This window comes from Mastigoproctus giganteus, chromosome 2, assembly GCF_048544385.1.
Source record: "Mastigoproctus giganteus isolate SK-2022 chromosome 2, ASM4854438v1, whole genome shotgun sequence".
Lineage (NCBI taxonomy): Eukaryota > Metazoa > Arthropoda > Arachnida > Uropygi > Thelyphonidae > Mastigoproctus > Mastigoproctus giganteus.
In genome coordinates, this window is record NC_143576.1 from 82,387,350 (window position 1) to 82,410,670 (window position 23,321).

At 38.2% G+C, this 23,321-nt stretch overlaps 1 protein-coding gene across 1 annotated transcript in view; it reads left to right on the forward strand.

The window, feature by feature from the left end:
• Positions 1-23,321, forward strand: part of polybromo (protein) — a 702,481-nt gene that overhangs the window by 399,072 nt on the left and 280,088 nt on the right. The window contains exons 20-22 of the mRNA XM_090389959.1: positions 8,564-8,606; positions 17,507-17,788; positions 17,909-18,003. Coding sequence (XP_090246085.1) covers positions 8,564-8,606; positions 17,507-17,788; positions 17,909-18,003 — 420 coding nt within the window. The remainder of the gene's footprint in view (positions 1-8,563; positions 8,607-17,506; positions 17,789-17,908; positions 18,004-23,321) is intronic.

Consider the following 23,321-nt stretch of genomic DNA (forward strand, 5'->3'; position numbering starts at 1 on the left):
AGGCAAGACCTGCCCTTAACAAAACCATGCTGCGTCTGAGCTATAACTGAATTCTTGTCTAGATGATCCTGCAGTGCTTCTTTAACCAGTGCCTCCATTAATTTACCTGGAACAGAAGTTAAACAGGTCTATAATTACTTGTGTCAGCCTTTGATCCTCCTTTGTGAATTGGGGTAACATTTGCACATCTCCAGTCTATGGGTACCTCCCCTGAGTCCAAAGAAGCTCTCATAATTATGGCTAGGGGTTTGCATACTTCCTTTGCTGCCTCCTTTAATATAACTGGATAGATCCCATCCACCCCAGGTGCCTTTTTTTATGTTTATCCTCAACAATCTCTCCTCCACTTTCCTCTCAGTTATTACAAAATCATCCAGCTCACTGCCAATGTTTACTTTACCTACATCATTCTCCTTCCTGAATAACTCCTCATGCGTGAATGTAGATGCAAAATACTCGTTTAGATTGTTAGCCACCTGAGCAGGATCCTCAACTGTTGAACCATCAATATCCAGTGGACCAATCTGATTCATCCCTTTCCTTCTCGATTTCAAGTATGTAAAGAACTCCTTTCTGTTTTTCTTTACATCCTTTGCCAAGGATTTTTCGTAGTCTGCCTTTGCCTGCCTAATCTCCTTTGTGACTTGGTTACAGACCAACTTATATCTATCATAGGCTTCCATGTCACCCATTAATTTGTATGTATCCCATGCATTTTTCTTCTCTGCCACATGTCTCATTAGTCCATCTGACAACCATTTAGGCCTAAACCTTGAACAATATTTCTTAGTTGGTATGTAAAGCCTGGTAGCCACCAAGATTAGTTCCTTGAATGCTTCCCATTTTGAGTTTGCTGTTGGTAACATCATCAGTTGGTCCCACTGTATAGAATTTAAATACTGTCTCAGACCATCATAGTCGCCTTTACGAAAACAAAAACCCTTCCCTTTACCTCTGATGGTAGTTACCTCCTTGAGTAAATCCCACTTCAACACACTGTGATCACTGCCACCTAGTGGTTCATTTATCTGCAGGTTCTTAATGCATGAAGAATCACTACTGATAATCAGATCAAGAGTATTGCTCCCTCTTGTTGCCTCACGAACATGCTGATGTAGAAAACAATCATCCAATAAATCCACAAAAGCCTTGCTAGTGTGCGAGTGACCAACCCACAAATTCCAGTCAATATCTGGGAAATTAAAATCCCCCATTATAAGACTCTCTGATTTACTGGCCCACTCTATTTCCCTGTACAATATATTATTATACTCATCAGAGTCATTAGGCCTATAGCACACTCCTACTCTCAATTTTGATTTCCCTATGCTTATGTCACACCAAACTGACTCGACACTGCCCTGTCCATCGATGTCAACTGGCTTCACTTCCTTTGACTTTATGTGTTTCTTAATTAATAGCATAACCCCTCCTCCCCTCCTGTCCTGTCTATCCTTTCTATATACATTGTATTCCCCAAATTCCAGTTCCGCATTACTTATATCTGTGTGACACCACGTCTCTGATATCCCAACAATATCTGCCTTTGATGTTTTGAGCAATACCTCAAATTCATCAAATTTATTTACCAAACTCCTAGCATTGGTGTACACGCAGGTATACATGCACCTGTTTCTATTCTTAGCTACCCTAACACAACCCATGTGTTTACTTGTAACGCAATGACTACCAGCAGTCTCTGAAATATCCTGCATCTTGTTTTTCAGACTTCTGCTCATTTGAATAGAAGCAGTGCAAGAATCACTTCCACCTCTGCCAGTGGCTACTGTTAATCTATTAGTCCTTGTATCCCCCCCCAACTAGCAGTTTTCCGACCCACCTAACACTGCCTCGACAGCATCAGCCAAAATTCTTGCACCCTTTCTATTTAAGTGTATCCCATCCCTGTAGAAGCAATCTCTCCTGTTAACAAGTACAGTCCAGGCTGAAAAAAATTCTACCCCTTGAGCCTTGCACAATCCCTCCAGGGCCGAATTGATCGACAAGGCTCTCATCATATACTCCCTCCTATCGTGTCTGGGCAGAATTGCAGACACTTTCAAGTTCAACCCTAATTCACGGCTTTTGTTCAACAGTGACCTGTACTTGCTAAGTAATTCCGCCGGTCTCCTACTCTTAATATCATTAGTGCCAACGTGTACAACTATATCACCTTTTGTGCCCTTAAAAGATGATATCCGCTCTACAACGTCATCAACCTTTGCCCCTGGCAGACATACCCTGGTCCTATTCCACCTATCCTTTTTACAAAGCATGTTCCCCGTTTCCCTGACAATAGAGTCACCAACAACTACTAGTTCCTGTGGGACCGGCGCATTCTGCCTAGGGGGCTGCTCCTGTGTTGCCTGATGACCAAGTGCAAGCTCTGGCGTTGATGTGGGCAGCTGAGAGCTTGATGGGCCCCTCAATTTATTTCCTTCTAGGGCATCCACCCTGTCCTTCAAGGTCTCATAAAGGCCCATAACAACGCTGAGTTGTCGCCTGATTTCCTTGCACTCCTTACATCGTGCACACGCAAAGACATCCCCCTTGGCAGTATCATGTCCCGTACCCGACTGCTCCGCAAACATCAAGCAAACAGTGCATTTTAATAGACTGTGATTCAGAGGGCAACTGCCCCCCTCAGTTCTCCCCTGAACCACAGCACTCCCATTAGCTTGAGCCTTTTGCTTTGCTGCTCTGGTCAGAGTCATGATTCCAATTTAATTCAATAAAATTTAAAACAAAAATTAAATCCTTAAGTTATATCCCAAAACAGTTATGTTATATATATATATATATATATTTTTTTTTTTTTTTTTTTTTTTTTTCGGTATCTAGTGTTCCCTTTATACAACTTCCGTATCACGTGTACCACTATAGTTATGTATTAATTATTTATTACGATTAAGTCGTTATATATATATAGAGTTAAAAATACAATTTAATTGACAATAAAGTTTATCAAGATTAATAGATTTACTGATTAATTGACAATATTATATTATGCAGTATACTACACTAAGCTTATGCTATCGTGTAAAAATGGCGGGAATTCACGAACGGTATTTCTACGGACTCGTAAGTATTGATTAGCTTCGAAATCTCGCTATCTCAATTTAGAATAAACTAAGGATCCTGACTAGGTCTATAATCTACTTATAGAAGATAATTTGATATAACAATTGGTTAATAAATCGACTAAATTTGGTTAAAAGACCTCTCGTTCAATTTGTGACACGTGGATTTGATACCGTTACCGATACTAAGTAATATCTACGAAATCTCTGTCTAAGTTAAACTTTAAACTAAGTATCGTAACTAGGAATATAAAGCTACTCTAGAAAATAAGTTAATATGACAATTTAAACTAATAAAGCAGAAAATAAATCAGGAAAAACTTCTCTGTTTGAAGAGCTTTAAGGAGCAATGTCTGCTCAGGCAAACCTCGCACCCAGACTCTGAAATCTCTTATTTTTAGGAATTCACAAGTCAGCTGTGGCCAGCTGTCTTGTGAATTCCTAAAAATAAAACATATATCCTTACAGCAGAACTTTCAGATGCTTTAAGTTAAATATTATTTAACTTTACCTTAAATATAATTATATTTGGAGAACCAATTTGTCATCCAGAGAAGAGGTTTTTAGAATCAAATTGAAATGGATCAATTTTGCAAGAAAGTTTCTTTTCTATTACCTCTCCGTATTATTGAAGATAGAGAAATTCATATTTGCAGTATCAGCTCTGTGAGGACCTACTAGACACTATTAACTTGGTGTAATTATTCTTTACTCGGCCTTGTAATTGCATAAAAGTATCGGTAAAGGTTTCCACGTGTTTCAACTCCGGTACCGTTCGTAATTTTCCCGCCATTGTGATACGATAGTTGTATGCCGTACTAGATAGCGTTAGTTGAACTTCGTTAGGAGTTAAATTGTACGTTTAAATAAATACATGTAACGACTTAGATTACAAACGTAATATAATTAATTATATTTAACATAATTAATAACATAACATAATTAATTAATAAATTAATAGAATCATGACTCAGACCAGAGCAGCAAAGCAAAAGGCTCAAGCTAATGGAAGCGCTGTGGCTCAGAGCAGAACTGAGGGGGGCAGTTGTCCTCTGACTCACAGCCTTATAAAATGCACTGTTTGCTTGATGTTTGCAGAGCAATCGGGTACGGGACATGATACTGCCAAGGGGGATGTCTTTGTGTGTGCGCGATGCAAGGAGTGTATCGATATCAGGCAACAACTCGGCGTTCTTGTGGGCCTATATGAGAGCTTGAAGGACAGGGTGGATGCCCTCGAAGAAACTAAATTGAGGGGCCCATCAAGCTCTCAGCTGCCCACATCAACGCCAGAGCTTGCACTTGGTCATCAGGCAACACAGGGGCAGCCCCCTAGGCAGAATGCGCTGGTCCACAGGAACTAGTAGTTGTTGGTGACTCTATTGTCAGGGAAACGGGGAACATGCTTTGTAAAAAAGATAGGTGGAACAGGACCAGGGTATGTCTGCCAGGGGCAAAGGTTGATGACGTTGTAGAGCGAATATCATCTTTTAAGGGCACAAAAGGTGATATAGTTGTACACGTTGGCACTAATAATATTAAGAGTAGGAGACCGGCAGAATTACTTAACAAGTACAGGTCACTGTTGAACAAAAGCCGAGAATTAGGGTTGAATTTGAAAGTGTCTGCAATTCTGCCCAGACACGATAGGAGGGAGTATATGATGAGAGCCTTGTCGATCAATTCGGCCCTGGAAAGATTGTGCAAGGCTCAAGGGGTAGAATTTTTTTCAGCCTGGACTGTACTTGTTAACAGGAGAGATTGCTTCTACAGGGATGGGATACACTTAAATAGAAAGGGTGCAAGAATATTTGCTGATGCTATCGAGGCAGTGTTAGGTGGGTCGGAAAACTGCTAGCTTGGGGGGAGACAAAGACCAATAGATTGACAGTAGCCACTGGCAGAGGTGAAAGAGATTCTTACACTGCTTCTATTAGAATGAGCAGAAGCCTGAAAAACAAGATGCATGGTATTTCAGAGACTGCTGGGAGCCATTGTGGTACAAGTAAACACATGGGTTGTGTTAGGGTAGCTAAGAATAGAAACAGGTGCAGGTATACTTGCGTGTACACCAGTGCTAGGAGTTTAGTAAATAAATTTGATGAATTTGAGGTATTGCTCAAAACATCAAAGGCAGATATTGTTGGGATATCAGAGACGTGGTGTCACACAGATATAAGGGATGCAGAAATGCAATTTGGGGAGTACAACGTCTACAGAAAGGATAGACAGGATAGGAAAGGGGGAGGGGTTATGCTATTAGTTAAGAAACACATAAAAACCAAGGAAGTGAAGCCAGTCGACATCGCTGGACAGTGCAGTGTTGAGTCAGTTTGGTGTGACATAAGCATTGGGAGATCAAAATTGAGAGTAGGAGTGTGCTATAGGCCTAATGACTCTGATGAGTATAATAAGGAACTGTACAGGGAAATAGAGTGGGCCAGTAAATCAGAGAGTCTTATAATGGGAGATTTTAATTTCCCAGATATTGACTGGAATTTGGGGGCTGGTTACTCACACACTAGCTGGGCTTTTGTGGATTTATTGGATGATTGTTTTCTACATCAGCATGTTCGGGAGGCAACTAGAGGGAGTAATACTCTTGATTTGATTATCAGCAGTGATTCTTCATGCATTAAGAATCTGCAGATAAATGAACCACTAGGTGGCAGTGATCACAGTGTGCTGAAGTGGGATTTACTGAAAGAGGTAACTACCATTAGGGGTAAAGGGAAGGGTTATTGCTTCCGTAAAGGCGACTACGATGGACTGAGACAGTATTTAAATTCTATACAGTGGGACCAACTGATGATGTTACCAACAGCAAATTCAAAATGGGAAGCATTCAAAGAACTTATCTTGGAAGCTACTAGGCTTTACATACCAACTAAGAAATATTGTTCAAGGTTTAGGCCAAAATGGATGTCAGATGAACTAATGAGGCATATGGCAGAGAAGAAAAATGCATGGGATACTTACAAATTAACACATGACACAGAAGCCTATGATAGATACAAGTTGATATGCAACCAAGTTACAAAGGAGGTTAGGCAGGCGAAGGCAGATTACGAAAAATCCTTGGCAAGGGATGCAAAGAAAAACAGCAAAGAGTTCTTTACTTATGTAAACTCTAGAAGGAAGGGGATGAATCAGATTGGTCCACTTGATATTGATGGGTCAACTGTTGATGATCCTGCTAAGGTAGCTAACAAACTAAATGAATATTTTGCATCGACATTCACACATGAGGAGTTATTCAGCAAGGGGAATGCCAGAGGTGTATTCAACTCTAGCAGTAAGCTACAGAATCTTGAAATAACTGGGAGTAAAGTGGAGGAGAAACTGTTGAAGATAAACACAAGAAAGGCACCCGGGGTGGATGGGATCTATCCAGTTATATTAAAGGAGGCAGCAAAGGAAGTAAGCAAACCCTTAGCCATAATTATGAGAGCTTCCTTGGACTCAGGGGAGGTACCCATAGACTGGAAATGTGCAAATGTGACCCCAATTCACAAAGGAGGATCAAAGGCTGACACAAGTAATTATAGACCTGTGAGCTTAACTTCTGTTCCAGGAAAATTAATGGAGGCACTGGTTAAAGAAGCACTGCAGGATCATTTAGACAAGACTTCAGTTATAGCTCAGACACAGCATGGTTTTGTTAAGGGGAAGTCTTGCCTGACCAACTTGATTGGATACTATGATGCAGTCACAAAAGAACTGGATTCAGGGAATAACTTTGATATTATATACTTGGATCTTAGAAAGGCTTTTGATACTGTTGCAGATGGAAGACTGCTACACAAATTGGAGCAGTGTGACATTGGAGGCAAATTGCTGCTATGGATAAAGGGGTGGTTGAGGGGGAGAAGACAGAGAGTGGTAATCAATGGACACTGCTCATCGTGGACTAATGTTATTAGTGGAGTCCCTCAGGGCTCCATTATTGTTTTCTGTATTTATAAATGATATTGATGATGGTATCAAGCTTAATGTCCAAGTTTGCAGATGATAAAAAGGTTGGCAGGGTTGTCAAGGACACTACTGACACTATGCTGCTGCAACAGGATCTGGAAAGGTTGAGCAGATGGGCTGAGAGGTGGCAAATGAAGTTTAACATTGACAAATGTAAAGTACTACACATGGGAAACAGCAACCCCAGAGCAACGTATCAACTCTGTGGTACTACACTGACAGTGATAGAGAATGAAAGGGACTTGGGGGTGGTTGTGCAGGCAGATATGAAGTTCTCTGAGCAGTGCAGACGGGCTGCAAGAGTAGCTCATGGAGTATTGTCAATGATATACAGGAATTTTTCCAGCAGGGATAAGGAGGTGATTATTCCATTGTATAAGGCAATGGTCAGGCCACACCTAGAGTACTGTATACAGGTCTGGAGGCCTCATTTCAAGAAGGATGTAGAGCTGCTGGAACGAGTACAGAGAAGGGCAACAAGATTAGTGAATGGAACAAAGGGGTGCTCTTACGAAGAAAGGCTTAAGTTTTGCAAATTACAGTGTCTGGAGACTAGGCACCAGCGAGGTGATCTGATAGAGGTGTATAAAGCCTTGAATGGTTTAAGCATGCTCAATGCTGATGGGATTCTTCCTCTAGCTCAGAAAAATCACCTGAGAGGGCATAAATTCAAATTGAGGAAAGACAGATGTAGGATAGACGTGCGGAAATTTGCCTTTAGCCAGCGGGTGGTTGGTTGGTGGAACAGACTGCCATCCCTTGTGGTGGAGGTTGATAGCCTAAATAAGTTTAAGGCTCAGCTGGACAGGTATTTTGAACGAACAGAGGGGGTGAAGTGGAAGTGGTTTTTTTTTTTTTGGCTGATGCTGCATAAGCTTGCTTTCTTGCATCAAATGCCTCTACTAATGCTAATGCTAATTATGAAAGAAGAAAAAATTGATATGGAGTGGTCCTTGGTTAGAGAACTGACAAATGCACAAGGAATCTTGAAATATAACAAATAACTGCAAGTTGTGCTTGTCATTTTAGCAATTTCTCACACCAATGCTGATTGCCAGAGAATATTCAGCAAGGTGAATAAAAAAAAAAATAAAAAAGACAACCTGAATTCAGATCTTCCCTTGCTGGAAGCTTTAGAAATGCTCTTGAAGCTATGCCTGAATAGCAGTGTCATTGTTATAAATAATAGTTCGACTCAACGTATCTAAAGAGGTTTAAAGTCTGGTATCTTTCTTCTAGAATTATAATCACCCAAAATCTAATAGTTGGGTTTAAAAGAAAATTTTGCTTTTCTCCTGCTTACAGTTATTCAATCTCCAGCTATTCAAAAGTTTCAAAGGTTGGTAGCATTTCATAGTGTCTGTCCTGTACAAAGAGGATGCAGGCTTTTATTACAGTCATTCTTAACCAGATATATTCTTGCTAATGCTAATCTTCATTAAATTTAAACATGATTGCTACTGTGATTCAGTTGTATTTCTGCTAAATGTAATTCAATTTTTTTACAGGAAAACTCTAAACTTAGACATGATCAAGAGAAACCTAGATCGAGTAAGTAAAATTTTGCTAAATATCTTTATTCTTTCTTTGTAATTAGTCAGGTAATTTTTTTTTTTTTTTTGAAAAAGCTGATTAACATTAAAAGTTATAATTTTATACAGTAATATAGTCTGTTTCTCTTTTGGTGCTTTTTTTTTTTTTTATCTTTATAAGGACAATTTGTTCTTATAAAGATAGTAAGAGAAATTTAAAAAAAAAAAAACATATGCAAATTAATAATTAAAATCTTATATTGAGATTTGCTTTACCTAAAAAGTGTTAGTAAATATGAATTTTAATACCACTATAATCAGATCTTGTCTTAGCTAACAGCAGAATATAAAAATATAATCCTAAAGGTTAGGTATACTTAAGTATACATAAATGTTAAGTCTAGGGCAAAAGCTTCAAACTGTAAAAGCTGCATTGAATTATTATTCATGTTGGACATATCCTCTTTCTGTGCATAGCTATGAGCAAACTATTTTGCTACGTGGTGCATTGATTTCATATTGTTAAGTTCTAGGGGAAAAGCTTCAAATTGTGAAGCTATGTAGAATTGTTGTACACAGCCTCTTTCTGTGCACAGCAAATTAGATTTGTTACGTAATCCATTGATCTCATATTGTGGTGGCACTGCTCCAGTGGAGAAGTATATTACTTTTTATTTACACTTTAAATAAATATTCTTCTTCTTCTTGGATTTCTCCATTGTATCAATGATTATCGTCGACCTAACTTTTTTTTTATTTTTTATATATATATATATTTTTTTTTTTTAAATTTTGTTCCTCCACTCTTTTCTGTCCTCCCAGTCTCCATTCTTCAATTTCCTCTTTTCCATAACTGCCCTCACTCCCTCCATCCATGTGCTTCTAGGTCTTCCTCTCCTTTTTCCTTCTAAGGGAAATCCATTCCATTGCTTCTTTGGGTAGTCTCTCTTCCCCATTCTCATAACATGTCCATACCATTCTAATCTTTTTTGTTCTATTTTGTCAATGATGTTTATTTGACCGTCCATTACGTTTCTTGTCTACATTCCTAACTCTTTCTAATTTGGATCTTTGGGCTGATCTCCAAAAATCCAACTCGACAGCTAGCAGTTTCTTCCTTTGCCTTTCCTTTATGGTTCAAATCTCAGATCCATGTAGTAGGATACTCTGAAATATTGCGTTGTATATTATTCGTTTGGTTTTTGGGAGAATATCATTGCTCCATCATATCGGATTCAACATTCTCAAGATCTCTCTTCCCTCATTAATTCTTCTTGTTATCTCATCTTCAGATGAACCATCCGTCTGCACAATACCTCCTAGATATTTAAACTGCTTCACATTCTTTATTTGTGCTCCATTTACATTCAAAATGTCCCCTGTTGAATTCATATATTCCGTCTTATTGAAATTCATTGTCAAATTCCATTCTCTATATAGTTCCAATAGCTTTCTGCACATATAGTCAGCATTCTTTCTCCACATCCTGTGCAATCAGTACCTGGTCATCTGCAAACAAAAGGTTTGAAAGGTAGATGTTTTGAGTCATACATAATCCCATTAGTCCCACTGCATCTTTGGAACCAAGCCTCCTGAGTCACTTCCAGGTACAACTTGAATAACGTGGGGGATAAACAGCACCCCTGTAGCAAGTGTTTTGATGTTTTGAATTTCCTTGATATTTCTGACCCAATTTTAATGCAGCAAGTGTTATTTTTGTATATTTTTCTAATTATATCGCTCAGTGGTTGTCATTTGATATTTTTTCCATGGCACTTTACAGCACCTTTCTTGGGACACTATCATAAGCTTTTTCCAAGTCAATAAACACTAATCCTATATCTTGTCCCGTAGCTTGCCATTTTTATAGAATCTGCTTGACTGTGAATAAATGCTCAATACAGGACCGTCCAGTTGTAAATCCACACTTCTCCTCCAAAATCCTTATTTCTTTCTCTAATTTAGTTTTCCCACTAAAAAGCTTTGCACTTGGATTTAAAACACAGATTCCTCTGTAATTCGAGCAATTTCTTCTATCCCCCTTTCTTAAACGTAGAAGTGATGTATCCCAGTGTCATCTCTGATGGTATTTCTTCTCCTTTACATAGTTTGTTAGATAGTCTTGTGAGCAGTGAGATGATTTTCCCCTCCTCCGTATTTTAGTAGCTCCATGTTCATTCCACCAGGTCCAGGTGCCTTTCCATTTTTCCCTTTTTTTACTTCAATTTCTACTTCCTCAATGCTAATCCTTCTTCTCCTGTCCAGGAAGTTTCAACTTTGTTATCTCTAAATTCCTCCCTGTTTTCCCTCAGTAGTTCTTCATAATATCTATGGCGCCTCCGTAGCCAGGTGGGAAGGAGCAGCAGTACGTAGCACACGCTTCTTGATTAGACCGGGATTCGAGCCCGTCACCACCAAATACGGAGGATGCGGAAAGGTCATTCAGTGAATGACCACCGCATATTCCTGGAGCAATATGGCCTTAGTTGATAATGCTCCTAAAAATCAAATAACAAACAAATAAACATAACTATACATATCTATACCATTCTTCTAATTTTATTACACCTATATTGGCCTTTTGTTTATGTGACTGTCGCAAACTCTTCAACACTTTCTACACTGCAGCAGATCTCTCACATCCTATCTTGCTGTTTACTTCTGCACAAGTTCTATCCCATGTCTCATATTTTTTCTTTGTCAGTGTTAGCCCTTACATCTTTATTTTTCTCCCTATAGATGCTCGTATGTTCATCACTTTTAGAGCTAAGCCATCTGTGGTATGCATCTTTTTTTCCCTTTATTAATTCTTTTAACTCTAAATTCATCAAGTACTTGGTGTCTTTTTAACATTCTGCCTAATACTTCTCCTGCAACCTTTGTTACTGTTTTTAAGTGCTCATAAATATCATTTGTATTTTTTCCATAGCTGTCATCTAATTCGTGGTTTAGTCTTCTTCTGTAGAGATCCGCAATGCTCTCCTCCTTTAGGGATTCAATATTAAACCCATTAGCATCGATTTTTCATTTTTGAATTCGTAATTATTTCTTTCCTTTCATTTTTGGTAGATCCATGGAAACGCTAATGCGGCCTTCACCAGAAAGTGATCAAACTCACAGTTTGCTCCTCTTTGGACTCTAACATTTTAAACCTAGATTGTACTACACATCTGAACTAATTGCTAAGTGCGGTAAACCACATAACATTGATGAAACATTAATAATGTCATATTGCAGGAAGTTATCATTTTCTGAAAACATGGTAATGTATCAAGATCCAACAGATATTTTGAAAGCAATACCAATTATTGATACATCTGAAGAGATGCATATTGAAGAAATGGCAAGTAATGTTGAGAAACAGCTAAAGATGCTGTTAAAAAAGACAATTTTCCTTCCAGTTGGATGAGTGCACAGTTATGGGCAACAGTGCTTTGTTTAGTGTGGAAATATTATCAATGATAATTCTATATTGCAAGAAGAAATATTGTTTGCAGAAAAACCTAAATATGCAAGAAAATAAAGGAAAAATTTATTTTATGCTACATAGTCTATTCTGTTGTTACTTGGTTAGTAGTTAGTTGATATGCTAATGCAGCACTCATACTGCCATTTATAGCCTAATTCTTTCCAGATATATTCTCATTTAACTGCGACTTTGTCAGTGTTTGGTGTTGCCATGTTAGTGCTTGGATCTGTTCTATTATAATTTTTCATTGCATAAGAGCCACTATTATTCAGATCCATTGCATTTTTGGGTCGATCAGTGTATCGGTTCAGCAATGCTTGGATTTGTCTAATGTTCGATATACAATGATTCTCTGACCATTGTTGGCCTTGTGGCCCTCCGACGAGATGGGGCTAATGGTCAGTATAGTTTTTTATTTTTGTCTTGTTGGTCGCGTGCTGCAGTTGCTTTTCATCTCCCTTCATTCCTAGTGATATTTCACATAATTTGGACCTGGTGTTAAATTTGAATTAATTGGCATTTTATAAATTTATGTTGTTTGGAATTTTATTAATTGCCATTTCCAAAGTATCTTAGGAGCGTTCCCTCTGCAATACCCTCTGTCTTGTTTCTTACCCCTCCCCCCCTTTATTTTATTATGTGTTGCTTTATTTTTTGCCCTACTGGTTTGCCATTCTACTGGTACCTGTTTCATTTACTTTTATTTTTATTTAAAATAATATAGCAACATGTGGTGAATTGCATTGCATCCACTGATGTTTGCTAAGCTAATTTTTATTCTAATTTTTTTCTGTTTTTCTGTTTTCTTGCATATTTAGTTAGAGTTTATTTTATGTTGCACAGTCTGTTCTATATAAATATAACCTTATTTTTTAAATATAATACCATCTGGATAAATTGGAGTATTAGGGGTGAAAACTATACCATTAAGTCAAAGGGCCTAGTTAACGTTCCATTCACTATATCCATATATCTGTAATTAGCTACATCATTTTTAATTTTACTATTTTATTTTATTTATTATATGCTATGTGTTTATTTATACGGTACAACAAAGAAGTCCAAATTAGGTTACCTAAATACTTGGCCCTTTGACCTAATGGTAATGGTTTTCACCCCTAATACTTGTAATCTAAATTCTCCAATTTATGCAGTTGGTATTATATTTAAAAAAATAAGGTTATATACAGACAGATGTAATGTTTAATCATTAATTTGATGGCATTAATCTGTTCTGATACTCGTTTTATATTTCTGTTCCTCATATTCTTCTACATAACTTCATATATATATATATATATTTTTTTTTTTTTTTTTTTTTTTTTTTGAAGCCTGAAATGCTTGTTATTGTTATTTGGTTTTTTGGAGCATTAGCAACTAAGGCCATATTGCTCCGGGGATATGCGGTGGCCATTCCCTGACCTTTCTGCATCCTCCGTATTTGGTGGTTACGGGCTCGAACCCTGGACTAATCAAGAAGCATGTGCTACGCACTGCTGCTCCTGCACACATGGCTACGGAGGCGCCGCCTGAAATGCAAAAGATATTATCAATATCCAGTGGACCAATCTGATTCATCCCTATCCTTCTAGAGTACTTAGCCTATAGTACTTAGCACTGTGCATGAGTTAAAGACTGAGAAGACAGAAAATACTTGTTGACATTCGATTTGAATTTCTGTAGATTTCAATTTTAGCATTAGCATTAGTAGAGGCATACGATGCAAGAAAGCAAGCTTATGCAGCATCAGCCAAAAAAAAAAAAAAACGTTCCCATTTCATTTATTTAGGCTATCAACTTCCACAACAAAAGATGGAAGTCTGTTCCATCCAATCAGCTACTCACTGGCTAAAGGCAAACTTCCGCACATCTATCCTACAACTGTCTTTCCCCAATTTGAATTTATGCCCTCTCAGGTAATTATTTTGAGCAAGAGGAAGAATCCCATCAGCGTTGAGCATGCTCAAACAATTCAAGGCTTTATACACCTCAATCAGATCACCTCGTGAATACCTAGTCTCCAAACACTGTAATCTGCAAAACTTAAGCCTTTCTTCGTAAGAGCAACCCTTCGTTCCATTCACTAATCTTTTGTTTCCCTTCTCTGTACTTGTTCCAACAGCTCTACATCCTTCTTAAAATGAGGTCTCCAGGCCTGTATAACAGTGCTCAAGGTGTGGCCTGACCATTGCCTTATAAAAGGGGATAATCACCTCCTTATCCCCGCTAGAAAAATTCTTGTATATCATTGGCAAGACACCATGAGCTACTCTTCAGGTCCTTTTCATTCTCTACCACTGTCGGTGTAGTACCACAGAGTTGATATGTAACTCTGGGGTTACTGCATCCCATATGTAGTACTTTACATTTGTCAATGTTAAACTTCATTTGCCACCTCTCAGCCCATCTACACAACTTTTCTAGATCCTTTGCAGCAGCGTACTGTCGTTAGTGTCCTTAACAACCCTGCCAACCTTCGTATCATCTGCAAACTTAGAAATTAAGCCTAATATACCATCATCAATATCATTTATAAATACAGAAAACAACAATAGACCCAACACTGAACCATGAGAGACTCCACTAATAACATTAGTGTCCTTTGATTACCACTCTCTGTCTTCTCCCACTCAACCATCCCTTTATCCATAGCAGCAATTTGCCTCCAATGCCACACTGCTCCAACTTATTTTTGCAGCAGTCTTCCATGTGCAACAATATCAAAAGTCTTTCTAAGATCCAAATATATGATATCAAAGTTATTCCCTGCATCCAGTTTCATTGTATCCGGTCAAATTGGTCAGACAAGACTTCCCCTTAACAAACCCATGCTGTGTCCTAGCTATAACTGAAGTCTTGTCTAGATGATCCTGCAGTGCTTCTTTAACCAGTGCCTCCATTAATTTCCCTGGAACAGAAGTTAAACTAACAGGTCTATAATTACTTGTGTCGCCCTTTGATGCTCTTTTGTGAATTGGGGTAATATTTGCACATCTACAGTCCATGGGTACCTCCCCTGAGTCCAAGGAAGCTCTCATAATTATGGCTAAGGGTTTGCTTACTTCCTTTGCTGCCTCCTTTAATATAACTGGATAGATCCCATCCACCCCAGGTGCCTTTTTTATGTTTATTTTCAACAATTTCTCCTCCACTTTCCTCTCAGTTATTACAAAATCATCTAGCTCACTGCCAGAGTTTAATTCACCTCTGGCATTCCCCTCCCTGAATAACTCCTCATGGGTGAATGTAGATGTGTAGATGCAAAATACCCATTTAGTTTGTTAGCCACCTGAACAGGATCATCAACAGTTGAACTATCAATATCCAGTGGACCAATCTGATTCATGCCTATCCTTCTAGAGTTTACATAGGTAAAGAACTCTTTGCTGTTATGTGTCCCATGCATTTTTCTTCTCTGCCACATGTCTCATTAGTTCATCTGACATCCATTTAGGCTTAAACCTTGAACAATATTTCTTAGTTGGTGTGTAAAGTCTAGTAGCTTCTAAGATTAATTCTTCAAATGCTTCCCATTTTGAATTTGCTGTTGGTAATATTATCATTTGGTCCCACCGTATAGAATTTAAATACTGTCTCAGACCTCCGTAGTAACCTTTATGAAAACAAAAACCCTTCCCTTTACCCCTGATGGTAATTACCTCTTTGAGTAAATCCCACTTTGGCACACTGTGATCACTGCCACCTGGTGGTTCATTTTATCTGTAGATTCTTAATGCATGAAGAATCACTACTGATAATCAGATCAAGAGTATTTCTCCCTCTAGTTGCCTTCCAAACATGCTGATATAGAAAACAGTCATCCAATAAGTTTTTGAGTAAATCCCACTTTAGCACACTGTGATCACTGCCACCTGGTGGTTCATTTTATCTGTAGATTCTTAATGCATGAAGAATCACTACTGATAATCAGATCAAGAGTATTTCTCCCTCTAGTTGCCTTCCAAACATGCTGATATAGAAAACAGTCATCCAATAAATCCACAAAAACCTTGCGTGACAACCCGCAAATTCCATATCCAGTCAATATCCAGGAAATTAAAATCTCTCATTATCTCAAATCTCCTGGCCGACTGGCCCACTCTATTTCCCTGTACAGTTTTTTTATTATACTCATCAGTCATTAGGCCTATAACACACTCCTACTCTCAATTTTGATCTCCCAGTGCTTATGTCAAACCAAACTGACTCGACACTTCACTGTCTAGCGATGTCTACTGGCTGCACTTCCTTGGATTTTGTGTTTCTTAACTAATACCATAACCCCTCCTCCCTTCCTATCATGTCTATCCTTCCTGTACACATTGTACTCCCCAAATTGCAGTTCTACATTCCTTATATCTGTGTGAAACCACATCTCTGATATCCCAACAATATCTGTGTTTGATGTTTTGACCAACACCTCAAATTCATCAAATTGATCAAATTGAAAAAATTGAAGAATTCATTTTCAAGAAACACGTGTGAAAGTAGGTTGTTCCAGAAAGAAGAAGAGATAAATGAAAAGAGAAAAGTGGTTCTGTGACTGTGGAGTTGGGCAGCAAATGAATACTGATTGCAGCATACATTTATATGAGTTTGGAAGACGGTGGGGGAATTACAGATCCCAATAAAAGGCATGTAGCTGAAACTGAACATACATTCTTTTATTGGTGGGGCGCCGACCGGGCTAGCCGGGTGGGTAAAGTGCCTGCCTGGCAACCCAAAGGTCGCGGGTTCGATTCCCGCCTCGGGCTTGGATCAAAGTACTGCAAAAAAAAAAAAAAAACCTTGGGAGGTGCATTATGGCCACAGAAGCCTATGCGCCAACAACTACCAAAAAAAAAAAAAAAAAATTGGCGTGGTTTGATAAAATGCCTCTCATATGCAAGGTTGCACATGGAAATATATACCCAGGGTTACAACAAGCCCCTACCATTATGAAGGTTCAAGCAGAGGATTTGATTGGCTCAGAATGACCAGACTTAACTGAATTTTGGGCCACTTGGCTCACAAGTGTGACCTGAATATCATTTTCATCAACTTAGTCTCCTAAGCAGCAAGTCATAGCCTGTTATAACCAAAAGAATGTCTCAGATAAGCCTCAGGAATCCAACTGCAGTTTTTCAGCATAGATCAACCATAAATGTCATTTTTATACTGTTCTGTATTTCTATATATATCTGTTCCTTTTATTGCGTTACAATCAGTGGTGATCTGTCTTAGATCACCATCCCACTAGGACTCAAGTTACTTGTCTTAACTTCATGTTTGGCAGGTGAAATAGCAACTCTGATCACATTTAAAGTGCTAATGGAGACCAATGGAGAGCTGGCAATTTCCATCATTTAATTTTCACAAACATATTTTTCTTAATGCTGATTTTTTCAGAGCTTATTTTAATTTATGAAAATGTGTAATGTGCTTTTTTTTTTTCTTTTTTTTTTAATAAGGGAAGATACCGCCGACTAGATAGATTTCAGGAAGATGTCTTTGAAGTTCTTGAACATACTCGTCATAAAAGTCGCACAGATTCACAAGTGTTTGAAGACTCTATTGAACTGCAATCCTACTTCATTAAAATGAGAGACCAGTTGTGTAAAGGGCGAGAAGTTCTTCATTCTCCTGCTCTACGTTATAAAGAAGCTGATCTTCAAGCCAGTTTGGAAATACTTAAGGAAGAAAAATTACCAAAGGAACAGCAAGAAGCAGAATTAGAACCAAAGCAAGAAAAGGTTTCTCTATTTCCTTAGCCCAGTGTACTTTAATTTTCAGTCAAATTTTCCATTTAATTTTCCCCTTGATTAACTATATGATGATCCTCTCAGACCTATTAATATTTTTATTTTATATAGGAAGAGACAAGTACAACAGAAATTTCTACATCTGACAGCATTGTATTCAAAGATGATACTTATTATGTTGGAGATTTTGTGTATATTGAGCCAAGGTATGTCATATGTGATTAATGAGGAATATATATTTTTTTTTTATAATGATTTGTTTCAAACCAGTTAACTTATTCATTTACACTGAGATCTACATGCCAATCCCCTATTTACTGATCATAGAAGTTACAGAGCTGCACAAGACAGCAATGTAGCACAGCTGTGCAAGATGGCAATATAGCACAACTATACAATATGGCAACGTAGCATGTTGCCATATTTTATGGTTGTTGAATTTCTGCTAAATTGTCATTAGAAAGTATTGTAGCTGTCAGTGAAATAAACATAAAACTATATAATAAAATTACAAGTTAATGATCTATTAAAATTTCTCGGCATTTTAATGGCTGTGAACATTTAATGTATGACAAGAAACAGTAAAGTATTTAATGTGCATTATGAATAAAGTATAATGAAAGTGTGGTACAGTGCTCCAAATATACAGTAAAAGTTCGAAATAATTTAATTAGCTCATCCCAAAAGTTATGTTTTTTTTTGCATTACTTGACTTATGGCTATTTTTATATATATTTATCCATTCATACCTCATGGTACATTTCTGTTTATGTTGTTTTAGGTAAACATTATTCATTCTGCCTATATATATATATATATATTTTAATAAGTTAAGGGTTTTTTTTTTTTTTTGTTTTTCATTTTTTCAGCTGTTAAAAACAAAACAGATGTAACAAAAAACGTTAGACAATATTTTTTTTTTTTTTTTTTTTTTTAAGAAGGGGAATAATGAAAATAATGTGCTGCAGTAGTCATTTTAAAAAAAAAACCACCTTTTCATTATTAGCATATTACATGTGCTGGAAAAATGTTAGTGTCTATCACGGGACTGCTTTATTAGTGATTTCAATTAGTGAATTAGAATCAGTGCTTTATTTTGTATTTACTTTAATACATAATTCATTATTATTTTCCTTAACTAGAAAAGGAAATGCATACATTTTATTTAATGCATTCATTTTCTTTAACATGTTACAGTTCTTTCTTAAGAAGCTCTCAGGCCTGTGACGTGAATCACTGGGTGGTTGCCAGTTCTCCAGTTACTGAGTTGCCACTGACAGTCCTCTCGCTAACTACACAATTATTGATAAAAATAATTTTACCTCCTCACTTTGTTTTGTCCTCTATCAATCTATCCAATATTTGTATGCCTTTTATGTTTCTTTTGCTAATGTAAGGAGTAAACTAATTTATATAATGAGAATAACGATATATAAAATTTACCTTTAAAATATTTTGAGTTTGGTGTTATGTCAGGAAATAAAAGGCGAATTTTGCATTTGAGAGAAATAGACAAGAGGCCACAACTGGTACCCAAAAAGACCACAGGTTCCCCACCTGGTCTATCACATGAAGTCCTTCCAGATTCAAAAAAATGGTGGCTATGATCTTCCCATTGAAGGTTTGAGTCCTGAATATTTCAGGTGGTGGTGACTTGGTATTTCCATTGCACGAACTCCTATTTTATTTCCAGATCGCAGTGGCGAATCCATGTTTCATTACCAGTTACAATTCTTGAAAGAAACCATTGTGGATCTGCATCATGCATGTATTAATTTTCCTCACAAATTTGAACCCTGCATTGTGCATTTTTCTGTAGAGGCATAAGTATTCTTGGCACCTATAAAATAGTGAAATTAGCATTAGCATTGGCATACGATGCAAGAAAGCAAGCTTATGCAGCATCAGCCAAAAAAAAAACAAAAAACCCTCCCATTTCACACCTCCATTTGTTCCAAATGCCTGTCCAGCTCAGCCTTAAATTTATTTAGACTATCAACTTTCACAACAAAAGATGGAATTCTGTGTCCCCCTCAGCTTGCTCAACCCATTCAAGGCCTTATACACCTCAATCAGATCACTTCGCAGGTGCCTACTCTCCAGGCGCTGCAATTTGCAGAACTTAAGCCTTTCTTGGTAAGAGCACTCCTTTGTTCCCTTCACCAATCTTGTTGCCCTTCTTTGTACTCGTTCTTGCAACTCTGCATCTTTCCTAAAAATGAGGCCTCCATACCTGTAGACATTACTCTAGATGTTGCCTGACCATTGCCTTGTATAATAGGATAATCGCCTCCCTGTCCCTGCTAGCAAAATTCCTATATATTATTGACAAGGCTCCATGACCTGCCCTGGCAGCCCGTCTGCACTGCTCAGCAAAATTCATATTTGACTGCTCAATTACCCCCAGGTCTTTTTCACTTTCCACTTCCCTAAGTATAGTACCACACAGTTGGTACGTTTCTCTTTGATTATTGCTACCCATATGCAGTACTTTGCATTTGTCAATGTTAAACTTCAGTTGCCACTTCTCAGCCCATTTACCCAACTTATCTAGATTCAGTTGCAATAGCATACTGTCTTTACTGTTGTTAACTACCCTGCCAACCTTTGTATCATCTGCAAACTTGGACATTAAACCTGATCTACCTTCATCAATATCATTGATAAATATACAAAACAACAGTGGACCTAACACCGAACCCTGTGGGACCCCACTAATAACATTAGTCCAAGAAGAGCAGTGTCCATTGATTACCACTCTCCGTCGTCTCCCACTCAACCATTCCTTTATCCATTGTAGCAACTAACCTTTAATGCCATACCTCTCCAATTTGTACAGCAGTCTTCCATGTGCAACAGTATCAAAAGCTTTCCTGAAATCCAAGTATATGATATCAAAATTTTATTTTTGGCATTCAGTTCCTTTGTGACCACATCATAGTATCCAATCAAATTGGTCAGACAAGACCTCCTTTTAGCAAACCCATGCTGTGTTTTAACTGTTACTGCAGTCTTGTCTGGATGATCCTGAAATGCTTCTTTAACCAGTGATTCCATTATTTTCCCTGGAACACAAGTTAAACTAACAAGTCTATAGTTACTTGTGTCACCTTTTGAACCCCTTTGTGAATAGGTGATACATTTGCACACTTCCAGTCCATGGGGACCTCCCCTGAGTCCAAAGAAGCTCTCATAATTATGGCTAAGGGTTTGCTTACTTCCTTTGCTGCCTCCTTTAATATAACTGGATAGATCCCATCCAACCCATGTGCCTTTTTTATGTTTAACTTCAACAATTTCTCCTCCAATTTGCTCTCAGTTATTACAAAATCACTTAGCTCCCTGTTAGAGTTTGATAAACTTCTGGCACTCCCCTCATTGAATAATTCCTCATATGTGAATGTTGATGCAAAATACTCATTCAGTTTATCAGCTACCTGAGCATGATCATCAACTTTGGTCCACTTAACATCTATGTTAAGTGGACCAATCTGATTAATCCCTTTCCTTCCAGATTTTACATAAGTAAAGAACTCTTTGCTGTTTTTCTTTGCATCCTTTGCCAACGATTTCTCGTAATCTGCCTCCCACTGCCTAACCTCCTGTGTGACTTGATTACAGGCTAGCTTATATCCACCATAGGCTTCTGATGTGTCACCTGATAATTTATATGCATCCCATATATTTTTCTTCTCTGCCATGAGCCTCATTAATTCATCTGACATCCATTTAGACCTAAACCTTGAACAGTATTTCTTAGTTGGAATGAAAAGCCTAGTAGCCTCCAAAATTAAGTCCATGAAGGCTTCCCATTTAGAATTCAACATTGGTAACATCATAAGTTGATCCCACTGTACAGAATTTAAAAACTGTCTGAGACCCCTGTAGTCACCTACAGGGGTCTCAGACAAGCAAAAGCCCTTCCCTTTAGCCTTGATGGTAGTTGCATATTTAAGTAAATCCCACATCAGTACACTGTGATCACTGTCTTCTAGTGGTTCCTTTATCAGCAAATTCTTAATACACGAATAATCACCGTTGATAATCAGATCAAGAGTATTACTCCCTCTGGTTGCCTCTCGAACATGTTGCTGTACCAAATACGGAGGATGCGGAAAGGTCAGGGAATGACCACCGCATATCCCAGAGCAATATGGCCTTAGTTGCTAATGCTCCTAAAAACCAAATAACAAACAAACATGTTGCTGTAGAGAATGGTTACCAATAAATTCACAAAGGTCTTGCTAGTGTGCGAGTCACCAACCCATGAGTTCCAGTCAGTATCTGGAAGGTTAAAATCCCCCATTATAAGACATTCTGATTTACTGGCCTGCTCTATTTCTCTGCACAATTGCTCATTATACCCATCAGATTCATTAAGCCTATAACCCACACTACTCTCATTTTTCTTTCCCAGTGTTTATGTTACACACCAAACAGACTCAACATTGCATTTTGCACCAACATCAATTGGATGCACTTCCTTTGATTTTATGTGTTTCTTAACTAACAGCATAACCCTCCTTCCTTCCTGTCTATCATTTCTGTACACATTGTACTCCCCAAATTCCAATTCTACACTGCTTATATCTGTGTGACACCATGTCTCTGATATCCCAACAATATCTGCCTTTGTTGTCTTGACTAGCACTTCAAGCTCATCAAATTTATTAACTGTACTCCTAGCATTGGTGTACAAATTTATTAACTATACTCCTAGCATTTGGTTAGGGTAACTGAGTGGGAACATGCACCTGTTCCTACTCTTAGTTATCCTAACACAGCCCATGTGTTTACTTGTTCCACTATGACTCCCAGCAGTCCTGGAAATCTCCATTACCTTGCTTTCCAATCTGCTGCTCATTCTAATAGCAGTGCAAGAATTACTTTTGCCTCTGCTTGCGGCCACTGTTAAACTTTTAGTCTGTGTATCCCACCAGGCTAGCAGTTTTCCGACCGCCCTAACACTGCATCGATAGCATCAGCAAATATTCTTGCACCCCTTCTGTATAAGTGTACCCCATCCCTGTAGAAGCAGTTTCTACCCCTTGAGCATTGCACAGTCTCTCCAGGGCCGAATTGATCGACAGGGCTCTCACCATATACTCTCTCCTGTTGTCTGAGCAGAATTGCAGACACTTTCACATTCAACCCTAACTCGTGACTTTTTTTCAATATTGACCTGTATTTGTTGAGTAAATCTGCAGATCTCTTGCTCTTAATGTCATTAGTTCCAACGTGTACAACAATATCACCTTTTGTGTCCTTAAAAGATGTTATCTGCTCTACAACGTCATCAACTTTTGCCTCTGGCTGACATACCCTGGTCTTGTTCCACTGTCCTTCTTGCATAGTATATTCCCCGTCTCTCTAACAATAGTCACCAACAATAACTAGTTCCTTTGGGACCACCGCATTCTGCCTTGGAGATTGCCTCTGTGTTGCCTGGTGCACAGAGTGAGCTCTGCCATTGAGCTGACAGCTGAGAGCTTGATGGCCCCCCCTCATTAATTTCTTTGAGGGC